Genomic DNA, 16,730 nt, shown 5'->3' on the forward strand with positions numbered 1-16,730 from the left:
GATGTTTTGGTTAAGGTTTGCTCCATGTGAATACAATGAAAGTTATTTTTCCAAAGTGCTGTAAATTAAATGAATTTACAGGCTAGAATTGGGCTCAGCAGCAGAATACCATGTTTAGGAGTCCATTTTGAGCAGCCACCACCACTGATATAATAAATGCAGCCTCATGCGATTTGGAAATTGAAGTTGTTCACATTGCGATTTCCCTTTGTGTTTGTGTGTTTTCCGATTAATTGTGCAGCATTAGTATCACGTGATCAGACCCAACATCTTACGTCAGCACGGTTACGGCGACAGAGGGTCGCCGAATCACAAGGGCCGAATCACAAGTCAGCATTTCCGGATTTTGCCAGGAGAAATCCCCTGGGGAAATCTGATTGGCTGATGTTTGTCATGCATTTTGTTTTGGTCTTATGGGGTGGTCCTTAACCACTTTTCAACAGGTGTGCACCAGACGTATATATCTATCTACGGCTGGCTACTGTGAGACTAGTGGAGCGCCACCCCAAAATCCCTCATGGTACTTTTCTCCCAGTTTTTCTGCAGACTTTGAAGTTAGATGGGAATGAACAATATTCCAGGACGAGGGCAATACCTTCACCATGACAGCAGAAGGAAGTTTCCTTGCAATTCAGCTAGAGCTGTGAATCTTCACTGGCCTCACGATTCAATGCGATTACAATTAATCTGCCAATGATTCGATTCGATTCCACGATACATCTCAAAGTATTGCAGCTCCAAGTATCAAGTATCACATCCTCAATTTTCTATATTATTACTGCACATGGCTACTTTTTCATCAATACAAGCAGTCAGATAAATATCAACTCCATTTTTTACTTAGAAAGTGCTTTAAAATCTGAATGTGAACATAAATTTAAACAAACAATTCAGCGAGTATCTGTCAAGATTTGATGCATCGCGACACGTCCGCATCGCGATGCATCGATGAAGTGATTAATTTTGACACCCCTACATTCAGCCTGACAGGATGCAGCCAGACAGCCTGGCTGAAGTTCAGGAGCCTTCGTGCTGGTTCTCTCCCAACAGCTCCAGGAGTGCCTCCTGGTTGGAGAAGTCATGCAGCGAGGAGTTCATCTCTTCCAGCAGCTCCTCTCCCAGCAGGAAGCTGCGGACATCGTGCACTGTCATCCCGATCCGGTGGTCCGTTATCCGGTCCTGGGGGAAGTTGTAGGTCCGGATCTTCTCCGATCTGCCTCTGTTGCCAATCTGGAGGAGGAGGAGGAAGTTGAAATCTGAGGCTGAATTGTGTATTCATTTGTGCATAGGGATGTAATAATAACCGTGTGATACCACAATATCAAGAAACCATGGTTAGTAAGCTTTTCCTGTAATACCGTGCCCTCGATATTTTGTGCAATATGCACGGCACTACAAATACGTTAATAATGGAGGATCCTTGTCTAAACATTTTCATATTAGTTTAGTTTGAATTTCAGTTCAATAAAGCAACATTTTTCTTCAAAGCAATATATTAAATGGGCTCTATTACGTTTATTAAAAGGGTGAAAAAAATCAATACCGTGAAATACCTGTATTTTGCGTTGGTTGTAGCGCTTGCTGGTCTCCTCCTCCAGCCTCATGCTGTACAGCTTGGCTCTCAGCATCTTCATGGCCTTCTCCCTGTTCTTCAACTGGGAGCGCTCCTGCTGGCACTCCGAAACCACGCCTAACACACACACACAAGAATTTATCATTTTTATTAGGTGAAAAAATTATATATCTCCCTCAATTAATCAACTAGTCGACTACTTTGTGGGACTAGTGGATGACTTAAGTGGAGTCAATGCTCCAACTAGCTAAATGTTACTGGAATAGATCTGGGCTCGCTTGAGCTCGCAAAAGTAATTATTGTCTCGCGCTCCTTTCTGATGACTAATTAAACTTGCAGAGGAAAAATATGCACACATTCAGGAGAAAACGTTACAGGCAGCTGGACAAAAGAGTCAATATAATAAAGGAAAGTCTGCCCACTGGAGGCTCCAATCAGTGTTTTTTTTGTTTTTTTGTGCAACATCTTGATCCACCAGGATCTTTGTCAAGCAATGAGTCAAAGAAGCAAAGGCATGTCTGATTGATTGGAATTAACATTAGCCATGCCACAGTGCTACAGTACATAACCATATCTCACACGCTTTCTGACAGCTGTTTCACATCGCAGCTGAATATGGACAGGTGCACGCTGGTCAGCTCTGAGTCTGTTATCATTTCAGTAAAATTAGGTTAAAAATATGCTGCATATAGCTTTTTATGTTTATAATTAATTTGGGCTATCAGGTAGTGTAGCCTATAGTGCACTCAACACTTAAGTTTAACTTAAGTAGGCAAGTACTGTTGACATTTAGGGATGGATCAAAAGTAGCCCAAATCCAAATCAGATCCCTCTTTCTTAAAACAAACTATAAAATATCATCTTTCTATGAAAACAGAGTGTCTTTACCAGTGTTTTATAATGTTTACCTGTAGGCAGATGGACAATTCTCACTGCGCTGTCTGTGGTGTTGACATGTTGACCTCCAGCTCCGCTTGCCCTCTTAGTCTCTATCCTCAGGTCCTTCGGGTTGATCGTGAACGAGATCTGGAAGGGACACAAGTGCGCACGCACACACACACACACACACACACACACACACACACACACACACACACACACACACACACACACACACACACACACACACACACACACACACACACACACACACACACACACACACACACACACACACACACACACCTACCTTTCATCAACATTAATAGCAGACAAGCAGAACAACAAAACTACTGCCCCACACTGTTGCTTGTAACAACACCGTAAATCAGGGCTATACAACAATATTATATATTATAATATTATATATATTATACAATATTATATTAACAGTTCCGGCCAAGCAATTTGATTGGACAAGAGGCATTCCAGCTGTGCCAATATTTCAGTATAACATCACAGATGCTTCACTGTGTGTATATCACTGCTTCACAGCTGTAACCTTGATGTCTTTTAATGTCAACTTGGCATCTCAGGGCTTGTGGAGACTTGGATTATGCCAGGTGAGCAGTATGGAGGCATTTTATTTTTTTACATTTGAAAGTTGGACCCCATCCACTTAAATTGTTGAGGAGAATTGTGTTTTGCTGTGAAACTCCACAAATGTTTTGTGGACTAAAAAACTTCCCCCGTCCTTCCATCGGCATGGGGGTGAGTAGATAATCACTACATTTTAATTTTTGGATGAACTAATCTCCCTTAAAGATCCCTGTGTGGGGAGTCTGGGTCATTGTACCAGAAAGTACGGGGAAAGATTTGAAATGACTAGACACTTTTTAGTTAGAAGAAGTCGATTTTTAAACCAGTACTTCTTTTTAAGTAAAATATCATCAATGTGGGCAGTGGTGGCCCAAAGGTTAGAGAAGTGAGCTTGTGACTGGAAGGTCGTTGGTTCAATCCCCAGGACCGGCAGGATAAATCTGGGTGGGGAAAGAGAAAAGGCAGCGCTTGCACCTCCCTCATTACCACCACTGAGGTGCCCTTGAGCAAGGCCCTTAACCCCAACCGCTCCAGTGGAGCTGATCAGTGGCCAGCAGATCAGACTGTGGTTGTACTGGTCAGCTTAATTTATGAATGTGTGTGTGTGAATGTGAACAGGGCGCTCCTGAAAAAAGAGAGCATTGCTCTCAATGAGACTCCCCCTGTATAAATAAAGGTTAAAAAAAAGTAACAGTACTTGAGTAGGACATTCCAGTGGAAGCCGTACCTGAGTGGGTTGAGGCAGGACAGCCACGGTCATGGTGGAGGTGTGCATGCGGCCCTGTTTCTCTGTCTTGGGGACCCTCTGGACTCGATGGACTCCGGCCTCGAACTTCATCCTCTTGTAGCTGTGAGAGCCGCTGATGCCGGCCGAGGCATGACGCAGACCGCCTGGACGCACCACACCCATCAGTACCAAGATTTCAAAACACTGATTTAGGTTACAAATAGAAATACTGTACAGTCACAAGATGTTATATTCTCTCAGCCAGATATTTGACCAAGTCCCAATCTACATGTAGACTTGTCTTTGTCATTAATCTCAAGTCCCAAGTCTAAACAGCAAGTCAAGTCAGAACAAACCAAGAGTCCAGTATCAATTTAATGCCTAAGAAAACTAAATAGCTCTGACTTTTCAATGCAATATGGTTTTAATAGGATACAAACTTGGTAAGAGCATCATGAGTTTGATTTCTATAATCAGTGTGTGTGTGTGTGTGTGTGTGTGTGTCCACTGACCTATCTCGCTGGTCATGTACTCCAGGACGTCAAAGGCCCATCCATGCTGCTGAGCGAAGCCCTGGTACATCTGGAACACCTGCAGAGGGCAGGAGATACACCTTCATTTTAAGGCATTCAGAAAGAAAATGTATTATTTTTTAATAAAAACAAATCTCTCTTTCACTCCCTTTCAATTCCCCACTGTGGCTGTGATGTAGAATTCCATGATTTTCCATAAAGAAGTCTATGGGATTTCCATTACTTTAAAATATTGGTTAAGGTTGTTGTTCTTTTCTAAGGGGTGAACGGTCTGGTTTCCACACCACTTAGGCTGAAAACTACAATCTAAAGCAATGAATGTGTGAAACAAACTTTCTTGGAGGATTTATCAAATTCCCAGACTTTCCCTACCTGTCAAAAACTCCATGGATAGTCCACAAATTCCATAACAAAAACACAATTTCCCATGTGGATCATTAACATTTAATCTAATGTGGTTTTTATTTTATTAATCATAATCATAATAATGATAATGAGACGTGCTCCAGACCTCGGCGGTGAACAACATGGCCTCCTGACCTCCGACCCCGGCTGTGAGCTCCAGGACAAGGTCGCTCAGGTCTGCCTCCTCCTCAGGGATCAGCAGATCCAGGATCTGATTGGTCCAGCAGGTTGAGTGACAGACAGGTAGGCGGGACGGATGTGATAAGTGAGTGAAAGAAGTGCAACAAAGAAGACGGGAAGATAGACAGAACAACAAACAACAAACTGAATGGTCTTTTATTAGCTTGTGGTTTGATATTAAGGCAATTTTGATATTTGATTATTTGTAGAGCACATTTCTTACACAGAGGCAATCAAAGTGCTTTACATAAAATGGATAAAAAAAGAAAAGAGCAGAGTGTTACAAGGTAAAATATGAGATCCAAAGGTCACAGTGCAAAATTATTAGCATACATTTTTTTTTACTTTGTGAGTGAATTCATATGCATACTTAGATCTTAAATTATGCACTATTGTGAATGAATTCTGTAAGTGTGTTTTTACCGGTTTATATTAAATCCTCTCTTTTTCCTAAATCTACTTTGAACCTATCCTAGTCACAGAAAACGTCATCTTGGTTATCTTACCTCAGTTCAAACCTCACAGCTGCAGTCAGGTCACTGCTATATTTTAGATGCGATTGTTGGTGAAAATGCATTAGAGCAATAGTGAAAATATAGCATTGCTTTCAGATTGTATAATATATAAACCATGTAATCTATGCTTACAATGGTTACATTTGTCACGAAAACACATGAAATGCTGATGCTATACTTGGCCTTTTTAGCTGCGACCAGCAGCTCTATAGGTCACTCTGTCAGTCGGTCGACAAAAAGTTCACCACCCTTTGGCTTCCACAGCTTTTGCCCTAGTAGGCTGAAATTTGGCATGGAGGTCGTGTGTGTGTGTGTGTGTGTGTGTGTGTGTGTGTGTGTGTGTGTGTGTGTGTGTGTGTGTGTGAAGATGTGTTTGTTTTCATGGCTATTGGCTAAAAGGAGGCGTGGGGGGGACAAATTCCGAAATGCAGGGTGACAGAAGCAGAGTAGGTTGGGCTATCCCTGCCATCCTGCATTTAGGAAATGTGCATATGTGGTTGCAGCTACAGTATTGCGAATTCACGCTTGTTTTTTTATACATATAAGGCCTTTTTAATATGTTTATTATAATTAATGTCAATTTTGCTTAGTTATCATCTTTTAAATCATTTTATCACACATTTTAAACAAAAATGTCTTAACATCATGCTGTTTCCTGCTTCAGTATGCGTTTGTTTCAGCTCCGTCCTTTGATGCTTACTTGTTGCTTCCTCTTACCTTTGTTGTATTAGTTTATCTATTATCTGCATTTGGTGTTTTACTGTTCCGATTTATTTTCTTGTAGAATTTTATTGTAAAGCACGTTGTAACCTTGTTAAGAAAGGTGCTGTATAATAATAATAATAATAATAATAATAATAATAATAATACAATTATGCATCATTATTTCTACCTTTTGCCTGAGAGCCTGAATATCTTTCAGACAGGCTTCTCTCTCCAGGTCGGCCAATTCGCGCAGGTCCGGGTCTTCATCTGTCAGGAGGCACAGTATCATAAAGACAAAATTACCCACAATGCATCAGTCTTCATGTCACTCACACTCTCACTCTCACACACACACACACACACACACACACACACACACACACACACACACACACACACACACACACACACACACACACATTTTCTGGTTTCTTTAGTCTTCTATGACAGTAAACTGAATATCTTTGGGTTGTGGACTGTTGGTCAGGACAAAAGAAGATATTTGAGGATGTTATATTGGGCTTTTGGGAAGAAGTGATACGACATTTTTCACCATTTTGTGACATTTTATAGACCAAGCAACTGATCGATTAATCGAGAAAATAATCGACAGATGAATCAGTAATGCTGACCTTTAAACCAGTGTTTCTCAACGTGGGGTCTGGGGACCACCAGGGGTCCTTGAGGAGGCTCCAGAGGGTCCCCATCAAACTGATGAAGCATGAAACTTCACCATTTCTTCATTTAGAAGAACTTCACACAATTAGAGGATATAGAAGAATGACTGTTTTGAACATATCTTCTCTGTTATCTCTCTACTTGCAATACAGATATTCATGGGAAATTGGACAAAATCATAGTTAAAAATATAAATATTAGATGTAGGTTTGAGAGACAAAATCTCATCAAATGGGGGGACTGTGGCTCGAATGTAGACTAAATTAGCGGCCCCTGATGTGGGAAATAAAAGGTTGAGAATGACTGCTTGAAACCAACCACGATGTGATCAGCAGTGTGTCTCACCTGTCAGGAGTGACTCTGTCTCAGTGATGTCCCTGTGCTTGTGGTCCAGCTCTCTGATGCTGTGGACCAGCGGAGCCAACAGGGAAACTCTGGTCCTCTGGGCTCTGAGCTGCTCCTCAGACACCCCGCTGCTGCCTGCTTCCAAACACTCAGTGTACTCCGCCTCCATATTCTTCAGATAGGCCTGCAGAGACCTGCTAGCAAAAAGCTCATCCACTGACAGTAGGCTGACCGCCATCAATGGCATGCCAGTGTGCAGAGTTCTGGTGGTGTTTCTCCATTGACTAGGTGGTTGGTGATGAAGTCCAGCACACAGACCAGCTTGGCTGCCTTGTCCAAATATGACATTTGGTAACTTTTGACAACAAGGTCTCAACAGACTAAAGACACACTCCTTTCCTCTTGGAATCAGCTTTACAGCTCGTCTGTAAGCCATTGTACAAGTAGCTTTGGTTGGAATGGTTAGGCCTACTATGTGGCACAAATAGATCCTGATATAGCTTGACACTCATACATCGCGCCAAACTCAATTAAAAAAACGGTCAATTTGATATTTATCATAAGAAGCCACTCTTCAATTCGTCATACATTGTAAGATAACTCTTCAGTGAAATGTCAACTTTTATAACTAGTCCCACTGCTCGCTACCGCCACCTGCAGGCCATGGTGTGGAAGAAACTTGTGAGATTACAGGCGAACCAATGCTGTCGATTCCGATTAAATTAGCATACATACACAAATTAATGTTAGCAAGCTAGCCTGTTTCAGGCCACGGTTCAAACGACAAAACAACGTCGCTCAGTTAGCCAACGCTAGCGTTAACTAACGTTATCTTAGCTAAGCCTGTGATCTGGAGGTAAGGTTAAAATAACACACCTCCGGCTCCGTCGGGTGGAAACACTGGTTTGACTGTAACTAAACTGTTTTCAGTCACAAACTGTCCTAACACCAACTATAAATGTAATATTTAGGCAGTTATATGAATTGCTACTGCTGTACCACTTTGCTGAACGGCGCAGACATATTGAATGTGACGCACATGCGCAGTCGCAATCTTCTTCTTCTTTAGATTTCCGGCAGACTAGGCACGGGTTGGTGCATTGCTGCCTCACACTGTTAAACTACGTCACTGCACATTGACCTATATCCTCTGATACAGGTCTGTAGCTACAAGGAAGCGAACTACTTCCCTAACACTATTTATTTGTGCCACCCCATCACCCAACAGTGTTTTAAGGGAAAAGCTTTTAACTCCCAGTTTGCCCAGCTCAATAAATAATTCCCTCCTTTCCTCGGCATAGTGTGAACATTGCAACAGTACATGCTGCACAGTTTCCAATACTCCACAATGCTCACACTTGCCATCTTTATGTTTCCCCATGATCATCAGCCCACTTGCCAGCCCACAATGCCCTAATCTAAGCCTGGTCAGTTTAATGTCATCTGACCTAGGCATGCTCACCCTGCTACCAGCTCTCACAGATTGTTGGATACTGTATAGTTTCCTCCCTTTATGGTCACCCTCCCACTCCTGCTGCCACTGCCGACTAATCCTCTCGCTAATGATGCTCCGACACTCCATCTTGCCAAGTGCCACCTGCACATCTACCCTACCTCTACCCAAACTGTCGCAATCACACTCCAAAACAAAACAAAACAAAACAAAACAAAACAAAACAAAACAACATCTCTTGAGAAGATCGCTTTGTGAATATCTTGTGTAAAACATTCCATATTTTATTTATTTATTATGTAACATTTTATTGTTTGAGAAGGAGCGCTTTGGACTGTTTGTTTGAGATGCTCTTTGGATAGAGGGATTCCTCACATCAACAATGGCTTTATTTTGAAAGTTATATCTCGAAGTTGTGGTGGTTCTGACTTCCGCTTACATTGTTTTGGCCATGACGTAAATTCCGGCCGCCCGACAGCAGGAGTTTTTCGCGGCAAATGAAGTGCAGAGGGACAGCAATTAATTTAACGTTGCTGCTTACTCAGAGTCAATCTGGGAACCCATCGGTTAAACAAACAGACAAAAAACTAAAAGTCTGTCCAGAGATTAACTCAGAGTTGTTATGACTTGGCGCAGGTGAGTGCAAAGCTGCCGAACTAGCAGACTATCATACTGTCTGTTGAATCAGTCGGACTGCATACGGAGCTAACGTTAGCCCACAAACAACACAGCAATGGCAGCAGTCACTGCAGAAACCATAAAGTCAGAGCTGGAAATGTTCGACATCGACTGCCAGGACGAATCCATAGTGGACAAGAGTAAGTACGTAGCGCTAGCTAACTGACTATATTAATGTACTGGGGGTCCATATTACAGTCCTAATTAGATGGTCATTCATTGATCATGAATTGGTCATTCATAAAAACATAAACGGAGGCAGTGAATGACCATATAATTAATGTCGTTTAGTGTACATACATGCCTGATTGATTTGTCAGTAAACATTACATCCGTCAGTTTCATCTGCTCATATGCATCCTTGTGTTTTCTTTCCCTTCATGTCATGTCCTTCACTTCCCTCCTCTGTCCTCAGTGTTGGAGCAGTGTATCTGTAACAGGATACAGGGGGATGAGATTGTGCTGGAGTGGGTGGCCTTCAGCACCACTAAAAATGGACTGAAACTCAGCTTGGACACCCTGGACCAATTCGAACACGAGGTGACAATAATCATACTGACTTTATTTGAATAGTCCAAAGTGTGCCTGTCTATGTCTGTCATACCTAAGCTTGAAGTAATCCTTCGTTGAATTGCTAGTTGCTATGGGTTATGCTACTAATATTGTTGATCCCACCTTGGCTCACTGCCATCAGTATCACTGTCCTCATCAGCTAGCTAGGAGAATAAAAGTGTATTGTGTGTGTGTGTGTGTGTGTGTGTCCACGGCAGGTTTTAAACAAGAAGAGCAAATCCAAACAGAGCTTCAAGAGGGATGAACCACATAACAGAACCAGAGACATCCACTCACTGCAGGACTTGTATCCTCCACAGTGAATCCCCCCTACCCAACACACACACACACACACACACACACACACACACACACACACACACACTATCCAACTATCCAGCAGCAGTCATTCCTTTAGGTATCTATTGTTTGGTCAGATAGTCTTGTATGCCTGTGTGTTACCCTGACAAATTTTGTCCAGAATCAAAGCCGAGGAAGAGGAGGAGAATCTACTAGACTCTTACTTGACTCCTGCTAAGGTAAGCTCCCAGTTTGACTCGGACAAGGAATTGTTGGTGTTAAATCAGAACTAATTGAAAAATACATGAACACATCACAATCCTCAACAACACATACATTACCCAATCAGCATCCAACACATGAATGAAAGGGAGTCTGCTCAGTGATATATGCTCCCATCAGATCTTCTGATGAACAGCAGCATCCTTGAATCACCTGTATATTAGATGTTAATAAATGTACATTCCTTGGGAGCAGATACATGTGTGGACTGTTTCATTCTAGATCTGAAATCTCAAATGCAGCCGTTTAAAAGGTTACTTAAAAATGCTTTTATTTGATTGCAAAATTAGTTCCTTTTCTATTGAGATGAGATCTGCACTAGCATGGCTAAGCTTTAATTCAAAATGTGGATGTGGATAACAAGGTGTGTGTGTGTGCGTGTGCGTGCGTGCGTGTGTGTGTGTAGGGCTCTCAGAAGCGTGCTCTCACCACCCCAGAACACCCCCACTCTAAGAGGAGTGCAGCTCTGCTGACCAGCCCCAGTCTGCTGCTGTCTCCTGCCAGCTTCTCTCCCAAGTACATTAGCCACACAAACCAACACCCGGAACGCCATGTGATTGATTTGATTTTTCCAGTGTAGTTTGCTTTGACTCAACTCTGTCACCTCCTCTCTGTCACCTCCTCTCTCTCTGCAGTGCAACTCCCTCCCAGAAGTACAGCCAGCGTGGGGCTAAAGGAGAGGTGGTGGTTACGTTCGGGGCTGTCCAGGGCACTCGCTGGGCGGGGAGGAAGGGTCCGGGCTCGGGGGCCCAGCTGGATCTGCTGGAAGGAGCTGAAGACACGCTCCGCTGGAGCTACAAGTTCATGTTCCAGAGGCTCCGTGATGTTCGAAGCGGTGAGAGCTGAAAAGGAAATAGCCTGCCCCTGTGTTCATAAAGCTAATAAGAATAGAAATACTGATATTTGACCATTTATTTCAGCATTAGTGTTATTGATACATGTTGTTTACATAATCGCTAATAATTATGCCAAGCGCATCTGTCCTCCCCAGTGTTGACAGACAAGATTGAGGAGCTGGGGGAGGGGCTGAGGTCTCATTACAACATCGAGGAGTTCTGCCCCATCTCGCTGCCCGCTCAGGTACAGAGGTCATGGAGGTTGCAAAGGTTCTGAAAAAATATAAATTTACATAGGGGAAAAAACCATGGAAAGTTGATTATACTCACAAACAACTTCAATGTGGTGTGGTCACTGTAGCTACTAGCTAGCCAAAGCAAAAACCTTGGACATTCAAATGATCAATTCACCAAAACTCTATTTTCAACATGGATGCAAGCCAATATTGGTCATGGAAATGTCCCCATATGCCATGGAATGAGTCTAGCAAATATATGAAGGAACCCCACAGTTAATTAAAAAAAATACCTTCCTTGTCTGGTTATTATTAGTAAGAAACATGTTTTTTCTGTGTGTTCTCCATCATTCCACCTGACTTAGACTTCATAGAAATTAATAATTGTCTTTGTATAATTAATAATTGTCTGACTGGTCAGTTTGGTGTGTTGGTATCTCTCCACCTCTAGGACAGTGTAACTGTGTTGGGTCAGGTGTGCTGCGACAGCAATGGAAAACTGAACGCTCAGTCCGTTCTGTTGGAGGCGGGGCCGGAGCAAGGCGGTCAGCAAGTCCCTGTTGACCTATCAGAGCTCAGAGAATACTCCCTGTTTCCTGGTCAGGTGAGCAGAGGGCACCTCATCAGATCAACTTACAGATGTGGCCACTAGTTTTTCACAACTTCCTACCTAATTGTTTGGAAATCCTGCAGTATGAATGCACGACTTCAGCAGTGGATAATTATATACTACAGTATGACGCTTGTGTTAAAGGACCAAAATCCCAGAGACATGTATAGTTAAGTTAAGTTATCCTTTAATGTCTCCATGGGGGAAATCCATCCTCTGCGTTTGACCCATCCTCTACTAGGAACCTTCCTAGAACTAGGAGCATTGGGCAGCCGCAGTGCACCACCTGGGGACCAACTCCAGTTCAATTGCCAGTGTCTTGGCCAGGGTCACTGACAGGAGGATTAACCCTAACCCTAACATACATGTCTTTGATGGTGGGAGGAAACCCACATAAACATGGAGAGGACATGCAAACTTCACATAGAAAGGACCTGGGACGGACCGGGTTCGAACCTTCTGGCTGTGAGGCAACAGTGCTAATAATCACTGAGCCACCATGACGTCCCCCGGCAGTTGATCTGCCTGGCTCTAATTTCTTAATTTAGCACTTTTTGTTAATTCAAAAAATATTCTAGGGACACAGAACTATTTGATACGTATTGTCAGAGTGCAATCATGACTCTGACCCATGACCCACTGTCTATGTTATGTTCTTTCTGTAAGGATTCTGTATTGTACAGGACAGTGAAAATGAATTTCCCTTCCGGGACAAATAAACTAAGTCTGTCTTAATTATAGGCTGCTTGTAATGTTAGAGATTGAGGGGGGTGGGATTAAGCGTAGTATACAAGATTGCTGCACCAGCTAATTGCAGTGGAATTGTACACGCACACATACTGAGTGGTGGTCTTTCATTCGCCTGTGCACTGAGGTTCGTGTGCAGCAGGTTATGCTGGCCACCTAGAGTAACAGAGCATGCCAAGGACCTGGGAAGGAGACTCTTCCAGCGTCTGACCGAGAGCTCTGACAGCAATACTTCCCACACGGCATAAAAAAAAAACTGGCTCCCTGAGGAACTAGTGTCAGCTGAAGCCAAGTATTTATCTTGGAGTTGAACTCATTCCCATGACTGTCTGTCTCTGTTCACCCAGGTGGTAGTGCTGGAGGGGATGAACACGACAGGAAGGAAGCTGGTGGCTTCTAAACTCTACGAGGTCAGCAGCTATCTACTTGTCCTAACACATTTGCTAAGTTCTGACATATTAAAATAAGCAAAGATACCGTCTTTAAAATAATGTTAATTTGTTAAATCTTTGTGTCTATATCCAAGTTAGATGGAACAAAGTAACTTGACTTTGAGTAAGCGCCTGTTTGTGTAGCCTCTTGTTATTGTCTTCTTTTTAGGCAGTCCCTCTTCCCTTCTACACCTCTGAGCCGCTGAAACAGGAGATGGATGAAGGTAAGGAATGATATCAGGTTGAAACTGCTCAATGCAGTTTTTGATTATGTAAGGATGCGTGTTCAGTCTCTGTAATAAAAGTTTGGCTACAACCTTTTTAGTTTTCTTTACCTCCAGTACCTGCAGTTCCAGAGCCAGTGAGTGTGCTGGTGGCATGTGGACCGTACACCCCTTCTGACAGCCTGACCTATGACCCTCTCCTGGACCTGATCACCGTGATTGTCAGGGACCGTCCCGATGTCTGCCTGCTGGTATGTTCACTCTATCTGCTGCATCACACTCTCTAGTTGTCCCACATACAGTCAAACTACATATCTCTTTCTCTTTTCTGAGAGAGAGAGAGAACCAATATAGATATAGCATACGCACACATTCCTCACATGACTCTATGTTATGTGTTTTTCAACCCTTCATTATTCTCTCTTCCTCAGCTTGGCCCATTTGTGGACTCCAAACATGAACAAATTGAGGTAGGTTCAACAGTGGTTATTTTCACCCCCAGATAACCAATGCTTGTTTTCACCAACTTTGTCCCAAAACCCTCGGAGGAGTTATCTCTGATTTGTAGCTAAGCTATACTTCTGCTACACTTCCTGTCAGGCATAACGAGGCACTGCACTTCTTCATATGAGCATCTCACTGTTTCTCCACCAGAAAGCCCGGGTGACGGAGACGTTTGAGGCCATCTTCTCAAGATGTGTCGAAAGTATTGTGGAAGGCACCAAAAGGTACGTCTCCTCGCGCTACTCCAGAGGGGAAATAAGCATCGTCCCCATTTACTGCAAGAAGACTAGCCTGGGTAAACCCATCCCCCACGTGACCTGCTCTCAGACCTGTTCTCAGTCACTAGTGACTGGGAACTGAGAGAGCAGGTCACGTGGGGGCTGGGTTTACCTAGGCTACAAGAAGACCACCAACGTGTGTTTCCCCACCGCTGACACTGTGTGAGCCTGGCTCTGCTCTCCTCTCTCCAGCGTTGGCTGTCGGCTGGTGTTTGTGCCCTCCCAGAGAGACATCCACCATCACTTCATCTACCCACAGCCTCCATTCACGCTGCCAGACCTCAGCAAAGACCAGGCCCAGGTCAGACACACACTGGACCCGAGGCTTGCCGCTCATATCTCGAGGGCTGATTTTCTTGATTTCCCCCCGCCTCTCTCCAAGTTACTTTAAGAATAACTAACCGCATGCAAAACACTGACTGTATGTAGCAGATTACTTTGACCACTTGGTGACATTACATGCGCTCTGTAACACTTGTCTGTCTGTGTGTGTGTGTTGTGTAGCGTGTGACCTTGGTCCCTGACCCCTGCACCCTGCTGATTGAGGGCGTGACTTTTGGCCTGACCTCCACTGACATCCTGTTCCACATGGGCGCAGAGGAGATCAGCTGGTGAGGAGATCTGTGCATGTGGGAACTGAAGTGCCCCGCTTCAAATTGAGCCATCAATTTCTAATAGACCTAGGGCTTTCTCCCTCAGGAATGATTTTGCGCCATGTAAATGTGTTAATGGATTACATATCTAGTGTGATTCTAAAGAGCATGATATGAGAGTATCTCTGGCTCAAATTATTCACACTTGAAAAAAACCTGCTTTCCACCAGCCTTCTTTTCCTCTGACTTTCAAGCTAGCTTTCTACACTGGTGATCATCCAAATAGCAGGAGGGATGGTTGCTTCAGATCCTGTGTATTGGTAACATGTTCTAATGCATGTTGTGTTCAAAAACACTGGTTTGTGTTGCAGCATTACTGGGTCAGACCGATTCTCACGCATCCTGAAGCACATGCTAACCCAGAGGAGGTAGGAGAAGCAAATAAGCAATGTAACCAGAGTTCATCATTTACTCTTTTGTTTTGAAGCTGCGTTACATAGTCAACCCCTGTCCTGTGTGTGTAGCTACTACCCACTGTACCCACCGACGGAGGAGGTGAACATGGACTATGAGAAGTTCCAGAGCTATGGCCAGATGCCCCTCACCCCCGATGTCCTCATCATTCCCTCTGAGCTGCGCTATTTCATCAAGGTACAGAGCTTCTGTTCCAAGTTGGGGGGGGGGGGGAGTCGACATCCATTTGTACGAGTCATTTAATCTAGTATTGAGTCTTTCAGAAACATTTTAAAATTCCACTGGGGAGGGGGGGGGGATTCACTGAAAATGGACTTACTGTATATCAATAATTTTTTGATACTAGTGGAGCGGATCTGACTTCTGAATTATTCAAGATATGGACAGTCATTTCTAGAAAATTTCTAAAACAAGTAAAGCTTCATGGGGGGAGGGGGGGGGGTTATCTCCGTTAAAATACTTTTTTTCCCTGATAATAAAATTAAGATTTTAAAACTGATCGATACTAGAAGTTAAGATGAACATTTTCTGAACTCTGAAGTGTAGTAAGGAGTACAAGCATCAAGACAAAGACACAGTGCACACACTCTTATATAGAGTTTTTGTAAGACTCACATGCCTTGATCTTTTCCTTCATTCCTTGAACATTATGCCTTCTAGGATGTGATTGGCTGCATATGCGTGAATCCCGGACGGCTGACCAAGGGGCAGGTGGGCGGGACCTACGGCAGGCTGCTCATCCAGCGCAGCTCCCCATTGGAGGACGGGAAGAGAGTCAGCCCCTGTTTGGCCGGTCAGGTGGTGAAGATCTAATGGCAACGGACTCTTTAAATGCTCCTTTTCAGACTTGAGCTGTCGTGTACGGACGGACCCTGAAACATTTGGTGGGTTCAATTTGCTCACTGGAACATTCTGGAACGTTGAGTTGAGTGCACTGAGTTTTGAATTTAATCAACTATTCTGAGAGGCTAGACTGCCCTCTTCAGGTGTGCTGATGTTAGTAATAATGCACGGGACCATAAAATACAACTCATCCATTGGTTTATTTTTGTACAGGAGTGTCCCGGGTGGCCTGTTCACCAGTTATGTACTTTGTATATAGTGCCATCTTGGTTGCGGTGGAGCGTCAATCACTTATCAATAAATTATGTTGTATAGTTTTGTATGGTCAATTAGATTTTTGTACAGTCCAAAAATCTGAAATGCTCCTTTCCTCTGTAACCCAAAAGTGTGTCTCTGCCATTGTGGTTGCCTCATTTGTGGAGAGAGCCTGCTAATTTGTTTTGGTGGAGAATGCTTAAATGCACCAACTCCAAGAATAAAATGACATGATTGTTTGACATCGTGTGCAGCAGTTCAATCAAATGAAGTGTGAGAGATGTTTGAGAATAA

At 43.4% G+C, this 16,730-nt stretch overlaps 2 protein-coding genes across 3 annotated transcripts; one reads left to right on the forward strand and one right to left on the reverse strand.

The window, feature by feature from the left end:
• Positions 1-900: 900 nt before the first annotated feature.
• mtrf1l (mitochondrial translational release factor 1-like) lies at positions 901-8,147 on the reverse strand. Of its 2 annotated transcripts, XM_083651459.1 has the most exons (9): positions 8,017-8,147; positions 7,141-7,470; positions 6,305-6,384; positions 4,824-4,928; positions 4,292-4,370; positions 3,780-3,943; positions 2,482-2,599; positions 1,554-1,690; positions 901-1,230 (listed from the first exon to the last, which is right to left on the reverse strand). In XM_083651459.1, the coding sequence occupies exons 2-9, from the start codon at positions 7,385-7,387 to the stop codon at positions 1,018-1,020; spliced, it is 1,143 nt and encodes a 380-aa protein (XP_083507585.1). In that variant the 5' UTR covers positions 7,388-7,470; positions 8,017-8,147; the 3' UTR covers positions 901-1,017. The 2 variants fall into 2 exon arrangements, with proteins under 2 accessions (XP_083507585.1, XP_083507584.1); XM_083651458.1 differs by having other exon boundaries at positions 7,141-8,132.
• Positions 8,148-9,096: 949 nt separating this feature from the next.
• On the forward strand, positions 9,097-16,678 carry pola2 (polymerase (DNA directed), alpha 2). The gene is made up of 18 exons (XM_083651628.1): positions 9,097-9,411; positions 9,687-9,811; positions 10,042-10,130; positions 10,305-10,362; positions 10,812-10,921; positions 11,041-11,240; positions 11,397-11,485; positions 11,929-12,081; positions 13,182-13,244; positions 13,435-13,489; positions 13,607-13,740; positions 13,921-13,959; positions 14,144-14,217; positions 14,464-14,572; positions 14,776-14,882; positions 15,236-15,292; positions 15,389-15,515; positions 15,999-16,678. Exons 1-18 carry the CDS (start codon positions 9,327-9,329, stop codon positions 16,149-16,151), a joined length of 1,827 nt encoding a protein of 608 aa, XP_083507754.1. The 5' UTR covers positions 9,097-9,326; the 3' UTR covers positions 16,152-16,678.
• The last annotated feature ends 52 nt before the right edge of the window (positions 16,679-16,730 follow it).

Source organism: Poromitra crassiceps, assembly GCF_964638095.1.
Source record: "Poromitra crassiceps genome assembly, chromosome: 15".
In the NCBI taxonomy this organism is placed as follows: domain Eukaryota; kingdom Metazoa; phylum Chordata; class Actinopteri; order Beryciformes; family Melamphaidae; genus Poromitra; species Poromitra crassiceps.